At 34.6% G+C, this 15,868-nt stretch overlaps 1 protein-coding gene across 6 annotated transcripts in view; it reads right to left on the bottom strand.

The window, feature by feature from the left end:
- Window positions 1-359: 359 nt before the first annotated feature.
- Window positions 360-15,868, bottom strand: part of LOC107005917 (probable glycosyltransferase At3g07620) — a 32,669-nt gene continuing 17,160 nt past the window's right edge. For all 6 annotated transcript variants that reach the window (XM_027913651.1, XM_027913648.1, XM_027913647.1 and 3 more), the window contains 5 exons: window positions 3,487-3,758; window positions 2,871-3,208; window positions 2,642-2,772; window positions 1,890-2,238; window positions 360-1,379 (listed from right to left, as the gene is read on the bottom strand). In XM_027913651.1, the coding sequence (XP_027769452.1) occupies window positions 711-1,379; window positions 1,890-2,238; window positions 2,642-2,772; window positions 2,871-3,208; window positions 3,487-3,758 (1,759 nt within the window). In that variant the 3' untranslated portion in view covers window positions 360-710. The remainder of the gene's footprint in view (window positions 1,380-1,889; window positions 2,239-2,641; window positions 2,773-2,870; window positions 3,209-3,486; window positions 3,759-15,868) is intronic.

The raw sequence follows: 15,868 nt of genomic DNA, 5'->3' as shown, positions 1-15,868 counted from the left end.
AACATGAAATATACAAAAAAAAAAAACGTTTAGTATAGAAAATTGAACTATATCTATGGAACGTAATTAGACAAATTGTAGCTAGGGAAGTTTTCTGGGCCTTGCCTTTTTCTGTTTAAGTCTTGGCTGATTTGCATGAATGTTTTGCTTTGTATGGCCTTTTTTAAGCTACTCTTTAAATTCTAACCCATCAAACAATTCACTTTTGAAAATGTTAAGTGACCTTAAAAAGGCTATTTTTGGAAGTGTCTTAATTTGCATAAATAACCATTTTGTGACTTTTGGATTTAGAAGTTGGTCATTTTTTTCAAAGTTGGACCAGTAACCTGAATTTCAAAAGTAGCCAAACATGTCAAAAGTAATTTTCAACAAGATCACCTATCTTTAATAGAACAAAAGTTCAAGTTCATGATTTTTCTTCAAAAAGCAGATTATGGTACAACTTAATGCAAATTTTTTTAGAATATACAAGGGAACAGTTCCTCCCCAAAGCTCATTTCAAATTTGTCACAAACATTTTTCGGAGGCGGCTAGGAAAATTCTCGAACTCTTCAAAAACATTGTTGCACCTGTATCAAATCATCTAGAAATGCACTTACTTTTGGAGGATCCAACACCTCCAACACGCAGCTAATGACATTTTTGAAGAGTCTGAGCAATATCATAGTAGGAAACAAATGTACCAAATAGACTTGCATCTGGAGCAACTTTCATCTAGCTTTTGTTTGAAAAACTCTATTGTACCAAATTGAATGAAGTGTCATATGAAACAAGTCATATTTTACCGGCTTCGCGTGCCAAAGGAAATGGCGCTGAACCTTCCTGATAGCTAGTTGCATATCGAGATACTTCTTTTCCGGTATGGAGAGAAGTATGCTTTTCAAGTTCGGAATGTCCTTCTCAGCTAGGATTAAAGAGAACGTATCCCAATTCAAGACTCCGAAAAAGGGAGGCACGAAATTATCTGATATGATCACGGGCACACATTCGTAAAATATGGCCTCTACTACTCGCGGGCTGTTGACTTCATAGCCCTTTGGACAGATGCAGAACTTACTGCTCTTCATATGCTGGATATAGTTCATTTTGCTAGCAACACCACTTGGCATCGGACCAAATATCTCCATATCGGGATCTTTGTCTTTCCAATTCTCGAGCAAGATTGGACGCAAGTATCCGTGCATATTCCCAGCATAGAATGCAAGAACTTTTCTTTGAGATGCTGGTTTTCCTCCGAGATCTCTAAGAGGATTTCTGGCTGAACGAACATATGTTTCCGCAAGGGATACATCCCTTCCTATTTTGAAGCCTAAGGTTACATCAGCATTGCACAGGGCCTTGATACAATGTTCCATGTGATGCCTCGTTTCATACGGAGCCTATGATAAAAAAAGACTATAAGAACAAATGTCGAACGCATGGTAAAATGTCAGGTAATTAACTTGAGATACATATCACACCGTCATAACTGATTTTTATACTCGGTTTCAATTTGTTTGTCCGATTTTAATTTGGCTCGGAGTTTAAGAAAGTTAAGAAACTTTTGAATCTTATGGTCTTAAACTAAAGATATGTAACCTTGGATCCTATGTTCTTTAACATGCCATATGGAAAGTTATAACTAAAGAGTTGCAAAAAAGGGGAGAGACATTCTTTTTGAAATAGACTAAAATGGACAAACAAATCGAAACGGAAGTAGCATACTGCTTCTCGATAATCTTTCAATGAGAACTAACTGAGAAGTTCTCTCTAATTGCAGACGTTACCAAAAATAACTCAGCAAGATTTACATTAAACGCTAGAAACTAATTTATCGAATCATAAAAGCATAGCGGATAACACGAAATCCATGAGAAGCTAAGAAAAGAGGATGAAACAGTTAACATTACCCAGTCATGGCATGCAACGAGAAAATGATCAGCCCCGCCAGTTCTGTTCCAGAAACGGTATTTTGCTGCAATCTTCTCTGAGTAGTCCTTCAAATATTGGCGTAGGTTTGTTCGATTATGAGAATTACGAACGTATAGAGAATGCTCCAGCATTCTCGAACTAAAGGGTAGGTAGAACAAATGAGCTTTTCGGGGATCCTTCACAACAAACTTATTATTTCCCTCCATTAGTTTCATGAACCATCCCTCGGATGCATACAATCCTTTCATTATTGGTTGATGAAAAATGGGCTTCTCCCCTTCCTTGTAGACATAAACTCTGAGAATCCGCTCCATGAGTTCATAGCTCCTGCAAATTCAAGGAGGCATAACACATTTGTAGATAAAGGGACTCACATATTGAATGTATAAGAAGTAACAGCGTTAATAAAGAATAGTAAATACCCATAGGCTCAAATTTCGCTTTAGATAGAATAATGCATCACTCCTTCCATCTCAAATTATCTGTGCTTTTTTGCCTTACACGTCTCTTAAGAAATATTAATTAGGAGGTGTTTTTGAATAATTTAATCTTATCTATATCTAAGTAGATAACTAAAGCTCTTTCATTCTCTTTCTACTCTAGCTTTATAAGTTCTATCTACGATAAGTAGATTATGCTGCAACTCAGCAAGAGCGCTATAGCAAAACCAATGAAGAAAATATCAGCTGGTATTATGCATCAAAATGTTACCAAACAGCTACAAACAAACCTTTTGAACATGGACATATTTCGAAAGGCGGGAGCATAAATTTCTCGATCATTCCTCAGAAGTGGAGCATTCTCTATCTGTAACCTAGCAGCCAGAATTTCCTTGTCACGTTCCGAGGACCATCTAGGTCTCTGGAATCCAATTTAAACAAAATAGAGGACAGTTAATTCCACCAACACTCAACAGTACACAGCAGCAAAAACATTGAGCAGGAGAAGAAGAAACATACCATAGCACGTGAACGAGCACGATGCCTAACTAGTAACCTTTCCATCTGAGAGATTGTAGTTACTGTTTTTGGCGGCAACATGCATCTCATCTTCTTTTTAACTGTACTTTGCACCAACGAATGATTTCCATTATTTGGGAGAGGTTGAGTCAGATCTCCTGCTGAAGAGTTGTTAGTAGTAGTACGAATGAAATTTATTTCACCTATAGTAACCAATGGCAAGTTATCTAGATGGTTTGAAGCAACCACAGATGACGAGTTAGTCACACTTGCAGCTTTAGTATCATTAAGCACAGTATTTCTATTTGCATCTAACTCAGAGTCAGCTGAAAGTTCANCTTATGAAACTTAGGAAATTGGAAGGGAGAAGATTGACTACTTACTTATGAAGTTGGGAGGGAGAAGATATCCTCTACTCTTAACCATATAATTTTGTATTGTGCCTTGGATCTCTTAACTATTTCTTTTAAATGCAATTAATTTGCCATGTTTTCCTGCGAGTTATCTAGATGGTTTGAAGCAACCACAGACGACGAGTTAGTCACACTTGAAGCTTTAGTATCATTAAGCACAGTATTTCTATTTGCATCTAACTCAGAGTCAGCTGAAAGTTCACGAGTTGTTTTTACTACTTGCTCTATAGAAAGGTCCCATCTAGATTCATTGTTCTTCTGCATTGAAGTTTCCTCGTCCATGTCCATCATTTCATCAAATAGATTATTATTTTCAATAGTTGCATCTTCAACAAAATCGGAGTCATTTTCCATGGGTTTGACAACTGAATGATTGCTCTGTGGTTTTACCTCATCCTTCTCATTTATGCTCTCATCGATTTCACCATCTTCACTCACATCACTGTTATCCACAGTTTTCAAGCGATGAGCCAACATACGTACATCATCAAAGCTTGAAAGCGTTTCGGAAAATCTTTCATCAACCTTAGTTGATTCAACAACAGAAGGTTCTTTACTCGACTGACTTACCTTTTCGGGTAGCTGAATATTGCTCTCGGATAAAAGAGAATGAAGAGCATTTCTATATGGAAGCATCAAGGTCTGACAAAATAAATGAGTCACAGCCACAAAAACCACTACCAAAATCCAGTTCCTTTTATCAATTTGACACACAGATTGTAACTCCAAGTTGTACTTTATTCTTAAAGTTCAGCTCAAAATTAATAGCTTGTCATAGCAATAAGAATCCGCTTCATCATTTCCTGCATAAAAATCTATAATTCGTAATAAGAAATCTTTGGTCGCGCCTACTGCCTTCCACTTAAACGATACATAATCTTGAAAAATATTTAAGGTTCAAAAGCTAGCCCAATCTCTATATAAAGATAGATTTTGAAAAATATGTATTTTACACTATATTCAAGATGTACTGAAATTGAACTATCTACTACATAAGAGCTTGACTACAACAACAACATATCCAATGTAGTCCTACAAAGTAGGGTTTGGAGAGAGTAGAGTATACACATACCTTTCCCCTAGCTTAGAGGTAGAGAGGCTATTTCCTTAGATCCTCAGCTCAAGGAAAAACAGTCTAGGAAAAGAATAATCAGAACTGAAAGCATACTAAAACATTCTGATCAGTAACTACAATAAAATAATACGATAATCGAAGTACAAGAAACAACAAATATTGGTCAACACCCAATACAATATAGTTGGTCTAACTACCAACAAAATAGCTTGACTTAGCTGTCAAGAACGATCTTTAGCTGCGAATTGAAGCTCCAAGTACTAAAACAACAACAGGGTATCTCTTAAATATGAATATAAAAGTTGCTAAAAGCAAGAAAGAAGCTGAATTATTTTATCAACTCAAGCTATATCTTTAGCTTCAAATTCGCAGAAGACAGGTAATATGTACCAAAGCTAGTATATATCAATACTGTAACTATAGATTGTGAACTGATATGTTGAAGGTCTATGACTGTTGCTCTAAATTATGTTTAAATTGCTTACCTTAGGTTGTGTCCGTTGACCTCGTACCACATTTCTGTGGGGGAAATGTTTGCCCTTCATTTTTATCAAATATGTTTTCTGATGCAGGTTGGGTGGAACTGTGGAAGTGATTTGCTAGTGGATGATATTGCTGCCGTTTGCCTTCTGGTAGCGTATTAAATTGGATATTTAAGAATATGTTAGTGGGCTGGATTTGAACCGTTTCAAATGGGTTGAATTTGAGTGGTTGTGGGCTGATTAATTAATTATTGCTATTTAGTGTGATCTTTTAAATGAGGGGTTACTTTTATTTTGGGTAAAAACACAGACTTTTATTTAATGAAAAAGATAAAATAATAAAAACACAGATTTTTATTTAATTAATTAAAAAGATAAAATAAAGATTTTCAAATGGTGGCCATTGAGGGTTGCCACATCAGCGATTTTGGATTCACATTTATATATGTATATAGATTACATAATTTGTATTTTTCATCTTTTTAATTATTTATTCAAACTAGACTAGATTCCAAGTTCAAAGCAATAATTATTAGTGGTAATTGTTAGGTTTTATTTGTCCTAAATTTCTTACCATAAATAGGTTTTCCTTTTAGGAAAAGGTTTTGGATTGACTAATCCTTTTTCTAGTAGGAAAAGGTTTAGGACTCTATAAATAGAGACATGTTCCTTCTAACTTAATCAGCATTCACAATGTAGTTTTAAGGGCTTTGAGAGTTTTGGTTAGGGGGAGAATTTATGGGTCACAAGCTTGATATGTTATCACTTGTGTGAACCTCCCATGTATTCCGAGTGAATTCGTTGAGGTTGTTTCTCTCTGTATTTTGTACTCTCATATTTATAGTGGATTGCTCATCTCCTTTGTGGACGTAGATCGATTGACCGAACCACGTTAAATCTTTGTGTCTTTTGGTATATTTCTCGTTGTCTTCTTACTCNATAGCTACATGTTATATGGATGAGAGAGGTGAGCGAGACTGGGAGAGAGAGGGGAAAAATAGTGGAGAGAGGTGAATCGTATATGTATATTGGCTAGATAATTGTATATTATACATATGTATTTGTATATATGGAAAGAGAGATTGGTAGAGGGAGGAGAAAGGTGAGCGAGACTGGGAGAGAGAGGAGAGAGGTGAGCGAGATCGAGAGAGGGATGAGAGAGGCAAGCGAGAGAGGGCAGAGAGTGGGAGAGAGGTGAATTGATTATGTATATAACTGTATATTATACATATACATTTGTATAAATGGCAAGCGGGATTGAAAGAGGGAGGAGAGAGGCGAGCGAGATTGAGAGAAGGAGGAGAGAGGAGGGCGAGACTGGTAGAGAGAGGAGAGAGGAGAGAGAGAGGGGGAAATAGTGGAGAAAGATGAATGTATGTATATTGGTTAGATAATTGTATATTATACATATGTATTTGTATATATGGTATACATTTGTATAAATGGCAAGCGAGATTGAGAGAGGGAGGAGAGAGGCGAGCGAGATTGAGAGAGGGAAGAGAGAGTAGAGCGAGGCTGGGAGAGAGAGGAGAGAGGCGAGAGAGGGGGAAAATAGTGGAGAAAGGTGAACTGTATATGTATATTGGTTAGATAATTGTATATTACACATATGTATTTGTATATATGGCAAGAGAGATTGGGAGAGGGAGGAGAGAGGCGAGCGAGACTGGGAGATATAGGAGAGAGGTGAGCGAGATCGAGAGAGGGATGAAAGTGGCGAGTGAGAGAGGGCAGAGAGTGGGAGAGAGGTGAACTGTATATGCATATAATTGTATATAACTGTATATTATACATATACATTTGTATAAATGGGAAGCGAGATTAAGAGAGAGAGGAGAGAGGCAAGCGAGATTGAGAGAGGGAGGAGAGAGGTGAGCGAGATTGAGAGAGGGAGGAGAGAGGCGAGCCAGAGATGGCAGAGAGTGGGAAAGAAATGAATTATATATGTATATAGGTTAAAAAAATTGTATATTATACTTTTTTTTTGTATGTCCTGACGAATTATACATATACAAACATGACTAATTATACAAATTCGAAGTCAGCCCACGTAATTAATGTACAATGTTAGTCGCAAGTGGTAATTATAGCAAACTATAGCTATGATGAGTAATTAAATAGTATAAGTTTGCTTAGCCGCATAATTTTCCCTTTATTTTAACCGCATGTTTACTTTTCACTTATAAAAAGGAGAGATCATTAGTGGTTAAACAATCAAACAAGCGTATAAAATCTTAATAAATATTGAGTAATAATTTGCATTAATTCAAATTCATTTTGCAGTAATGTCAATGATTAAAACTAAATATATCATATTGAAAAAAATATATAATATGTTTATTTCATGATTTAATTAAGGTAAATCACTATGTGAATAAATTAATAAAAGGTATTATAATAAACAAATGATAACAAGGGGATAGAAGAGAATGTGCCCGTTCATTTATGATTTTGATTAATTTTAACAACAAATAAAGAACATAATTTTAAAAATTATTATACATAAGGTTAGATAATGAACTAAGCTTATATTGATTTATTTTCATAAAGTATTTTATTAAATGCATATTGATGTTGATGTGCTAAACATATTAACATTCTCTCATATAAACTTTGTAATATCATTTTTTAATAACCAAAATTTTACAATTACTCAATATTACGTTTATCAATGAACCGCGCAACGCGCGAGTACATATACTAGTTAAGAAAAAGTGATCAAGTCTTAATTATGAGGAGAAGGGTCTAAAATACTTTTAGAATATGTTTGGTAGACGATATTAATTAGAATAGTCTATGAATTTAAATTTAGTCTATTTAATCCGTTGTTTGGGTGTTTTATTTAAATTAGCTAATGTATAGGAGGCAATGGGGCGGGTTCAAGCTTAACCCCTGAATTTTCAACCTGCCCCGCTTTAACTTTTTTTTTTCATTTTTAACATGTCCTATCTCGCCCCTCTCCACCCCACTTGTGTTTATCAATTTCTTTTTTCTTTTCCTTATTATGTTATTTTGCTAAAATAGTACACTTATTTACCACTTAACTCAATTTAACACAAATTACAACTAACTCAATTACAGTGAACACAAATTTAACAATTGATACAATTTAACTCAAAGAGAACTAAAATCCAGTTAGAAAATTTGATTATAAGAAATCATATAGAAAGGTACTTGTTTGAAAGCATTTGAGAAAAGAGAATATGGTAACAGTCAAGAGCTTCATCTCTTTAAAGTTGAGAGAGCCAAGAGATTAGACTAGGAAAGTGAAAGAAAAAATTTTAAACCCGCCACTAACTCCGCCCCGCCCCACAATAGCCCTGCTTAAACTTAGACATGTCCTGTCTTGCATAGACTTAGTGAAACACTCCTGAAATCGTATTACCTACGCTAGAGCCCTAAATGAGGTCTAATAACTTAAAAAGGGTTAAAATGATGTTTATAGACCTAATCTAATGCGATTAACTTAGTTTGGTAATTTTAGAAGTGAAACGTCAAGAAGTGACCATGATGCTCGGGAACTAGTCAAGTTGAACTAGTGTAAGGTAGGGTCTTGTGGTTGAGTTTGGAGTGTAGTATGAATGTAAAATTGAGCATAGATGGTTCCTACACATAGAAGGGCATGTTTAGGGTTCAAACGTCCGGGTACGACTCCCCAAGGACCACCCTAGGAACCTTGAAGAGGACCCAAACAATGGACCCAACAACTATCAAATCACAACATGCAATCCACGAGCCCCATTGAAGGGGCGTAGATTGGCTTCGTGAGTTGAGACTTAGTCTCCTCACAAAATCCTCCCCAACCCCCTCTCAATCACCATTGACGGATGACCAGGACGGTCCGTCAATCCGTCTATGGTCCGTCAATGGCCACCTGCAATCTGCCACGAGATTCGGCCAAGTGAGGGGTGAATTGGTACAAATTCACCCCACATTCCAATTAAGCCATGGACGGTTATTTTTAGTGTTTTTAGGTATTTTAAGTATATTAAAATAGTTAAGTATCCATTTAGACTTCATCCTTCAAAATTAAACCATTCCCTCCCTAAAGTTCTCTCAAGATCACCATTGAAGAAGAAGAGAAGAGATGGGCAACAACTAGGTCGAATTCACCAAGGTTTCAAGCTTAGTCTAAGGAATTGATCAAAGGTATGTGAAGCTCTTTCATCCATGGATTCTTTCATCCATGGAGCCCCCATAGTTTCCCTCAATTAGTGGATAACATTCAATTATGTTTGAATTATGCTTACATGGTGATTATATGATTGTTTCATGTGAATTCCTTTATGAACCCTAATCTAAGATGATGACGGCGTTCATTGTGGGTTTAGGCCATTAGAGGAAAGGTTGAAGGTTCTAAATTGATCTTCTTAATTTAATTGTCTTGAATACTAAATGATCATAGTTTGGATCATCTAAATATGAATTGAACTAGGTTTAATCGAATAAGAAGGATCTTACCTTGTAAAGTTAGAATTGAACCTTTATGATCAAGTATGACTAGAATTACCTTATAATGATCAAGGTTATTGAATAACTTGTAATTTAGACAAGGACCACGATAGAAAGGAGTTAGTATTGAAAATAGGTCTTGTAGCCATTGTTGTTAGGGCTTTGGGGGTAAAGTCAATATGAAGAGATCTTGTTTGAGTATTCTCTTTCTCTTATACACTTAAACATGAACAATCTAGGAGAAGTAAGTTTTCTCACATAGAAGGATTCTAGGTTGACTTAAGAACCTAAAATGAATCAAAGCAAGATAGACTGGAATAGCTTGAAGTTGTGTTATATGATCACTTCTTGTGTAGTTGACTTGGTAAGATAAGACCAAGATAGAATAGATTGGGGTCGAGTCTTATGACTACTTCATAGATAGTTGAATTATGTAGCTTGGGATGGTAGATCTCATGGTAGCTTGATATGATGGATCATATGATAGCTTGGGGTGGAGGAGTTAAGCTCTCACATGGTTAACTTGACCTTGCATTGGTAGAATGCTTTTTATGGTAGCTTGCATTAGAATAGGCAAGGTAGCCTAGGATGGAGGTTGATACTACCCTAGGGGTAGCTTAAAGTAGTATGACTATATTGCTTTCATGATAGCTTGATTTGGTTAGGCCAAAACCTTTTCATGGTAGCTTTAGTATAAATGACTTATACTCTCCTAATGGTATCTTGGCTTACATGCAAGGTGACCTTCATGGAATAGCTTGAGTAAGATTTCTCATGGTAGCTTAGGGTTGAGAATTCATACTCCCTTATGGATAGCTTGCATCTTAATAGGATGGGTGCATGGTAGCTAGGTTGGTCTAATTGTAACCTTCCTATAATAGCTTGGGGTGTATGATATGATGTTTCAAGTAAGTTAGGCTTAGCATGATAGAATGTTATTCTTCGTAATCTAGTATGAAGGATAGTTAGCATTGAGTAAGCTAGCCTAATTGAGTTCTTAGTATGAATGATAGAATGGGATGTCATTCATACATGACACAAGTATGACTTGAAGCTACTTATTAAATGTCCTCTTATGAAGTATGCCTAGCTTGGGTAGTGGCTATAGGTTCCTTCCATGATAAGATTGACTTAAGATGATAGTTCCTTGTCAAATATGAAAGCAGGTCCTTAGTGACACTTAAAAGGGGGTAACACATTCATAGGATGACTTCAAGATGTTCTTAGTATGTGAGGTAGAATGGGATGCCCCACATGCATTGCACAAGTGTGCCTTGAGGTGATCTAGGGGTATAGTGTTCTTATGTCATGAAAACCTAGGTCTTAAGTATGAAGGTGGGCTATAACCAAGAAGGATCAAAGAGATGTACTTAGCTTAGATAGTAGAATGGGATACTACCTTGGCCTTGCACAAGTATACTTGGAGGTGGCTTGGGAAGTAGTTCACTTTAGTATGAAGGACTAATGGTTGAAGTATGAACTTATATATGCCTTATGTTGACTTGTTATGATATGATGCTTATGTTATGATTATGTTATTATCTCTTATGCTTATGTCTTATGTTGACTAACCATTTAAGATATTCTTATGATGTTATGTTAGCTTTCATACTTAGTACTTTTGTACTAACACATATTGCCTACATTTTAACCAAATGTAGGATTGGAGCTTTGAGTTGCTTGGAGGGTAGAGTTTCAAGGACTTTGAAGAAGTGGTGAGTCCTCATAGCTTCGAGGGCAAACCTTTATGTTTCTTTTATGTCATTCACTTTTATGTCTAGACTTTTCGGAGGCTGCGTCCCAAGACTTTTATTCATGTCATTCATAGATGGTTTGAGACAATGATTTTAGAAAGACTTCCGCTTTTATGAAATACTTTTCGAGTTATGTTTTAAAGAAAGTTATAAATTCTTCCACATTTTATATGCTTTTATGTAATGAATTCTAAGGGCTTGTATAAGATCTCTTCGAGATCGAATACGCCATGTTACGACTAGGGGGTGTTCTCGGGTCGTGACACTTAGACATGCCCAGCCTCACAATCAGTGGCAAAGCCAGAATTTTTAATAGAGCTGTCAATATGGGTTGAGCCACCCATTCGAGCTAACCCATACAAGCTTTGAAATTTGACGGGCTAGGCCTGGCTAGCCCATTTTTTGTGTGGATCGAAAAATGATAGGCCCAGCCCATAAGTATGTGGGCAACGGGCTTGCCGGGTCATCCATCTTTTCTTAAAAATATATTTTTTATAAAATTTCAAATTAAATTATAATCTAAAAGTATTATCATAAATATCAACAAGACAATATTACATGGTGTTAGTGTTACTACTTTTTAATCAAATACATAAATAAAATCATCTTTATAATATTTATCAATTTTGATTTCAAGTAAAAGCATAAATATCTAAATAGAATTTTAACCTAATTATTTTTCAATGATCATAATAAAACACAAAAACTATGACAATATTCCATAAGTGCCTATATAGTGATTCCCTAGAAAATTTTATTTTATGTAGTACATATTTTATTAACATAATTTGTATTCAAATTAAAATATTTCAAACTTTATATAGATTTTGAATTTAGATTTTCTTTATTTTTAATACTCTATTTTATATTTATTTGACTCACGGTCCGGTCCTATTCATATTTCTGAAACCTCGTAAATCGACAAACTTATTTAGCACGGACTAAAAAACTTCTTTCTTAAGTGGACTTCAATCTTAACCCAACCTTATCAAATCACGGATTAAACCAGATTGATCCAACGGGCTTAGCCCATATTGATGACTCTACTTCTGATAATTGTAGGATCAAGTTCTGTTTTCACAGTGTGATCATGTCCTGACTAGGCTAATGGGTCTACAAGTTTTGTGTCATCAGCCCAATAAAAGCAAATTTTTTTGCTCTATCTCCATACTTGAATTTTCTGCATCAAGTGTTCTTGTCATGAAAATCTTTTTGGCTCTCTTTGAACAATGAGAAATTGCCTCTTAAGTTAATTAGAATGGGCAATAGTTCTCCCATGTTTTTAGTGAAAGGAATGACTTCTAAAATTTACAAAATGATAAAGGACTTCTGAAACATAAAACGAAGTAGGGATATAATCCATTCTAAACCTAAGTTATTATAATTGTTTTTTTCCAATATACATGCAAGTGTACATGGTCGTGCAAGTAATATAGATTCTTAAAGAAACGAGTTATCATTTTCAAGGAACTTATGATTAATTTATATCTAACACTTAATTCTACAAATAAAAGTAAAAAGTAACCATTTAAGAGATTGTTATGATTGTTAATTACTACTAATTATACAACAAATAAAAGTAACCAATTGCGTACGACTTTAAGATGACGTCTTAATCAATTAAAAGACATTTCGAGGTCTACAACTTGTATTGAATCTGATGTATCATATTATCGACTTAGAACTAAATTCATTTGTCAAGTTACTGATTTATAAGGTTAATTATATGAGCCGGTCTATATGCCTCCCTCGTGTCTACTCTAATTAGCTATCTAAAGATATCTTTGAACGGGAAAAAGTAGACTAACTGGAGAGCATTTATATTTCATCATATTTAATAACCAAGAAAAATGTTCGTCCAAGCGTCACTCGTGAACACTAATCACCTCAATCAAATGGATCGATCGAGCTCTATATACTCTTTGGTCTATCTGATCTTTTCTCTCCCAATTTTAAGATTAGACAATAGCTTTATCTTATGGCGTGCAAGCATAAAATTCTAAAACAAGAATATATAAGTAACTTATAATGACAACCAATAAATAATACAAAAAAACTTTAATAATCAACAATCCATTCGTAGCTACAACCTAGAATTAGGGTGTCTACTCACTCATACTATTGAAAAACCAAAAAATACAATTGATCATGTGATTTTTGGAAAATAAAAGAGTTTGAAGATCGAAACCTATTGCACACCAATAAAAAGTCAAACCCTAACAATGTATCCCTAAGAGTATATTTATAATAGTAGGAAAATTAGAGTCAAAGTCTATTACAATTAGAAATCTTTTTTTTTTTACACTTTTATGTTGGAAAAGTTGGCAGAAGGGTGGCGTGTCGCGCCTGAGAAGCGCCTCAGAGTTTTCGACAGGCGCGTCGGGCCAACCAGGCTTTAGCCCAAGTATGAAAATCTTGGCAATACTATTTGCAATTTCTTGATTCTTTATGAGTACTTTGGTGGCAAATTAATCAAAGTGTGACAATCCTTGAACCGTCTTAGCATTATAGGTGGTGACAAACCTATTTATTTGGAAATTTTAGCTTGCTTTCTTGATGATGTAGTAAAATTAGGGGTCGAGATCAATGCTTCTATTTGAATGTTTATTATTGGATATTTTCACTAAATCTTCTTGTTCATTGGTCATCTAATTATTCTCAATGCACCTATCTGTAGAGCTGTTAAGAAAAATCATAGGTTGGTGAAGTTCTATTTTTCTACATATGCAGCTGGATGGGAACATCTTTCTAGTACTGCACATGCCGCTGCTATAGTGCTCTTGCCCCTAAATCTAGTACAACACAAGATTATCTAAAATTTACGCCGTGAATCTATAAAAAGACAACTAGTTAATAGACTATCAAAGAAATAGAAACCTAAATAAAATTATATTACAAAATAAAAAAATATATATTACAAGTTCCTGATGAAGCACAAGTTTTATCCTTCAAATGAAGAGATACTACTTGAAAATAATATTCTACTTGAAATAATACCTCAAATCAAATATAACTCCTACCTCCTTTCAGGTATAGTAACTTGAGCTTCTTCCTTATATATTTATGTAGCTTGTAATTTGAACTTGTTAACAAATCAAAATATTTGCTTGGTTTTAAAAATAACAATAATGATAATCATGAATTCGTTTTTTTATTTATAAATGAACTGATTTATAAAATATGAAATTTATTCTATCATTACATTAATTTTTTGAAATTAGAATATAGAATAAGATATCAACCTTCCTTCCTTCTTTTTTTTTTCTTAAAAAAATTTAATTCTAAAAATAATTGTTTTAGACTTCAAACTAATTTCAAATTTATTGAGGATTCTAGATAATGAATTTCTGTTACTTAAAATGTCAATTCATTTCCTTAAAATAAATGGCCTAAATGAGTATGGATAAATAAACTTAAAACTTCAACGTATTATAGTTACTTTTTTAGATTTTAAACTAGTTTCAAATTCATTTGGGTTTATAGATCACGAGTTTTCTTTTTCTTTACAATAAATGGCTTGATACTTAAACTTTATTTTAAGTTAGAGATATTATTTTTTGATTTCAAAAGGTTAATGAAACTATTTTTTTACGCTTATAATATAAGGAAGACAAGTGAGTATACCGTGATAATAACCCTTATCATATATAGTGGAATAGTTAAAAGATATTTATTACCTTATGTAAAACAAGATAAAGTTTAGCCTCAAATATATTAGAATTAGGAAGTCTAAAAAACAAGCAATATATATTAAGAAAATAGAAAGCTAAAGAAATCTAAAATAAAACAAAACAATATATATTAAAAATTACCTTTATCTTGTTAGGACCGAAAATAAGTAGGTGTAAATGCGGAAGCTAGCAAAGCAAATCTCGAAAGATCACGAGTAAGAAGACGAGGAGAAATATACCAAAAGACACAAAGATTTAATGTGGTTTGGTCAATCGACCTACGTCCACAAAGGAGATGAGCAGTCCACTATAAATATGAGAGTACAAAATACAGAGGGAAACAACCTCAACCAATTCACTCGGAATACATGGGAGGTTCACACAAGTGATAACGTATCAAACTTGTGACCCATAAATTCTCCTCCTAACCAAAACTCTCAAAGCCCTTAAGACTACATTGTGAATGCTGTTTAAGTTAGAAGGAACATTCCTCTATATATCGAGTCCTAAACCTTTTCCTACAAGAAAAGAATTAGTCAATCCAAAACCTTTTTCTAAAAGGAAAACCTATTTATGGTAAGAAATCAGGGCAAATAAAACCCAACAAATCTCCCCCTTGGCCTGAATTTCTAACAAAATAAATTTGTCCACCTTCTTTACTTAATCTTCAACAACTTGCTTCTCCTCTCCATAATCTCCTTTGCAAAATTTATGTCTCAACACAGAGAACCTCTCTGAAACAATTTCTCCAACAAAATCTTCATTACTGTCAAAAAGGTTGCGGCTAGAACTACACCCGTCAAGATGAACACCTCTTTCTAACCTGATTCAATAATCGATTATCGAACCACTGAACCTGACTTCATCATTGAATCTGGCTCTGATACCACTTGTTAGGACCGGAAATAAGCAGGTGTAACTACGGAAGCTAGCAATGCAAATCTCGAAAGATCACGAGTAAGAAGACAATGAGAAATATACCAAAAGACACAAATTTAACGTGGTTCGGTCAATCGACCTAAGTCCACAAAGGAGATGAGCAATCCACATAAATATGAGAGTACAAAATACAGAGAGAAACAACCTCAACCAATTCACTCGGAATACATGGGAGGTTCACACAAGTGATAACGTATCAAGCTTGTGACCCA

This window comes from Solanum pennellii, chromosome 12 (assembly GCF_001406875.1).
Source record: "Solanum pennellii chromosome 12, SPENNV200".
NCBI lineage: Eukaryota > Viridiplantae > Streptophyta > Magnoliopsida > Solanales > Solanaceae > Solanum > Solanum pennellii.
Note: the sequence above shows the minus strand (reverse complement) of the source record. Positions and strands in the feature narration are given on the sequence as shown.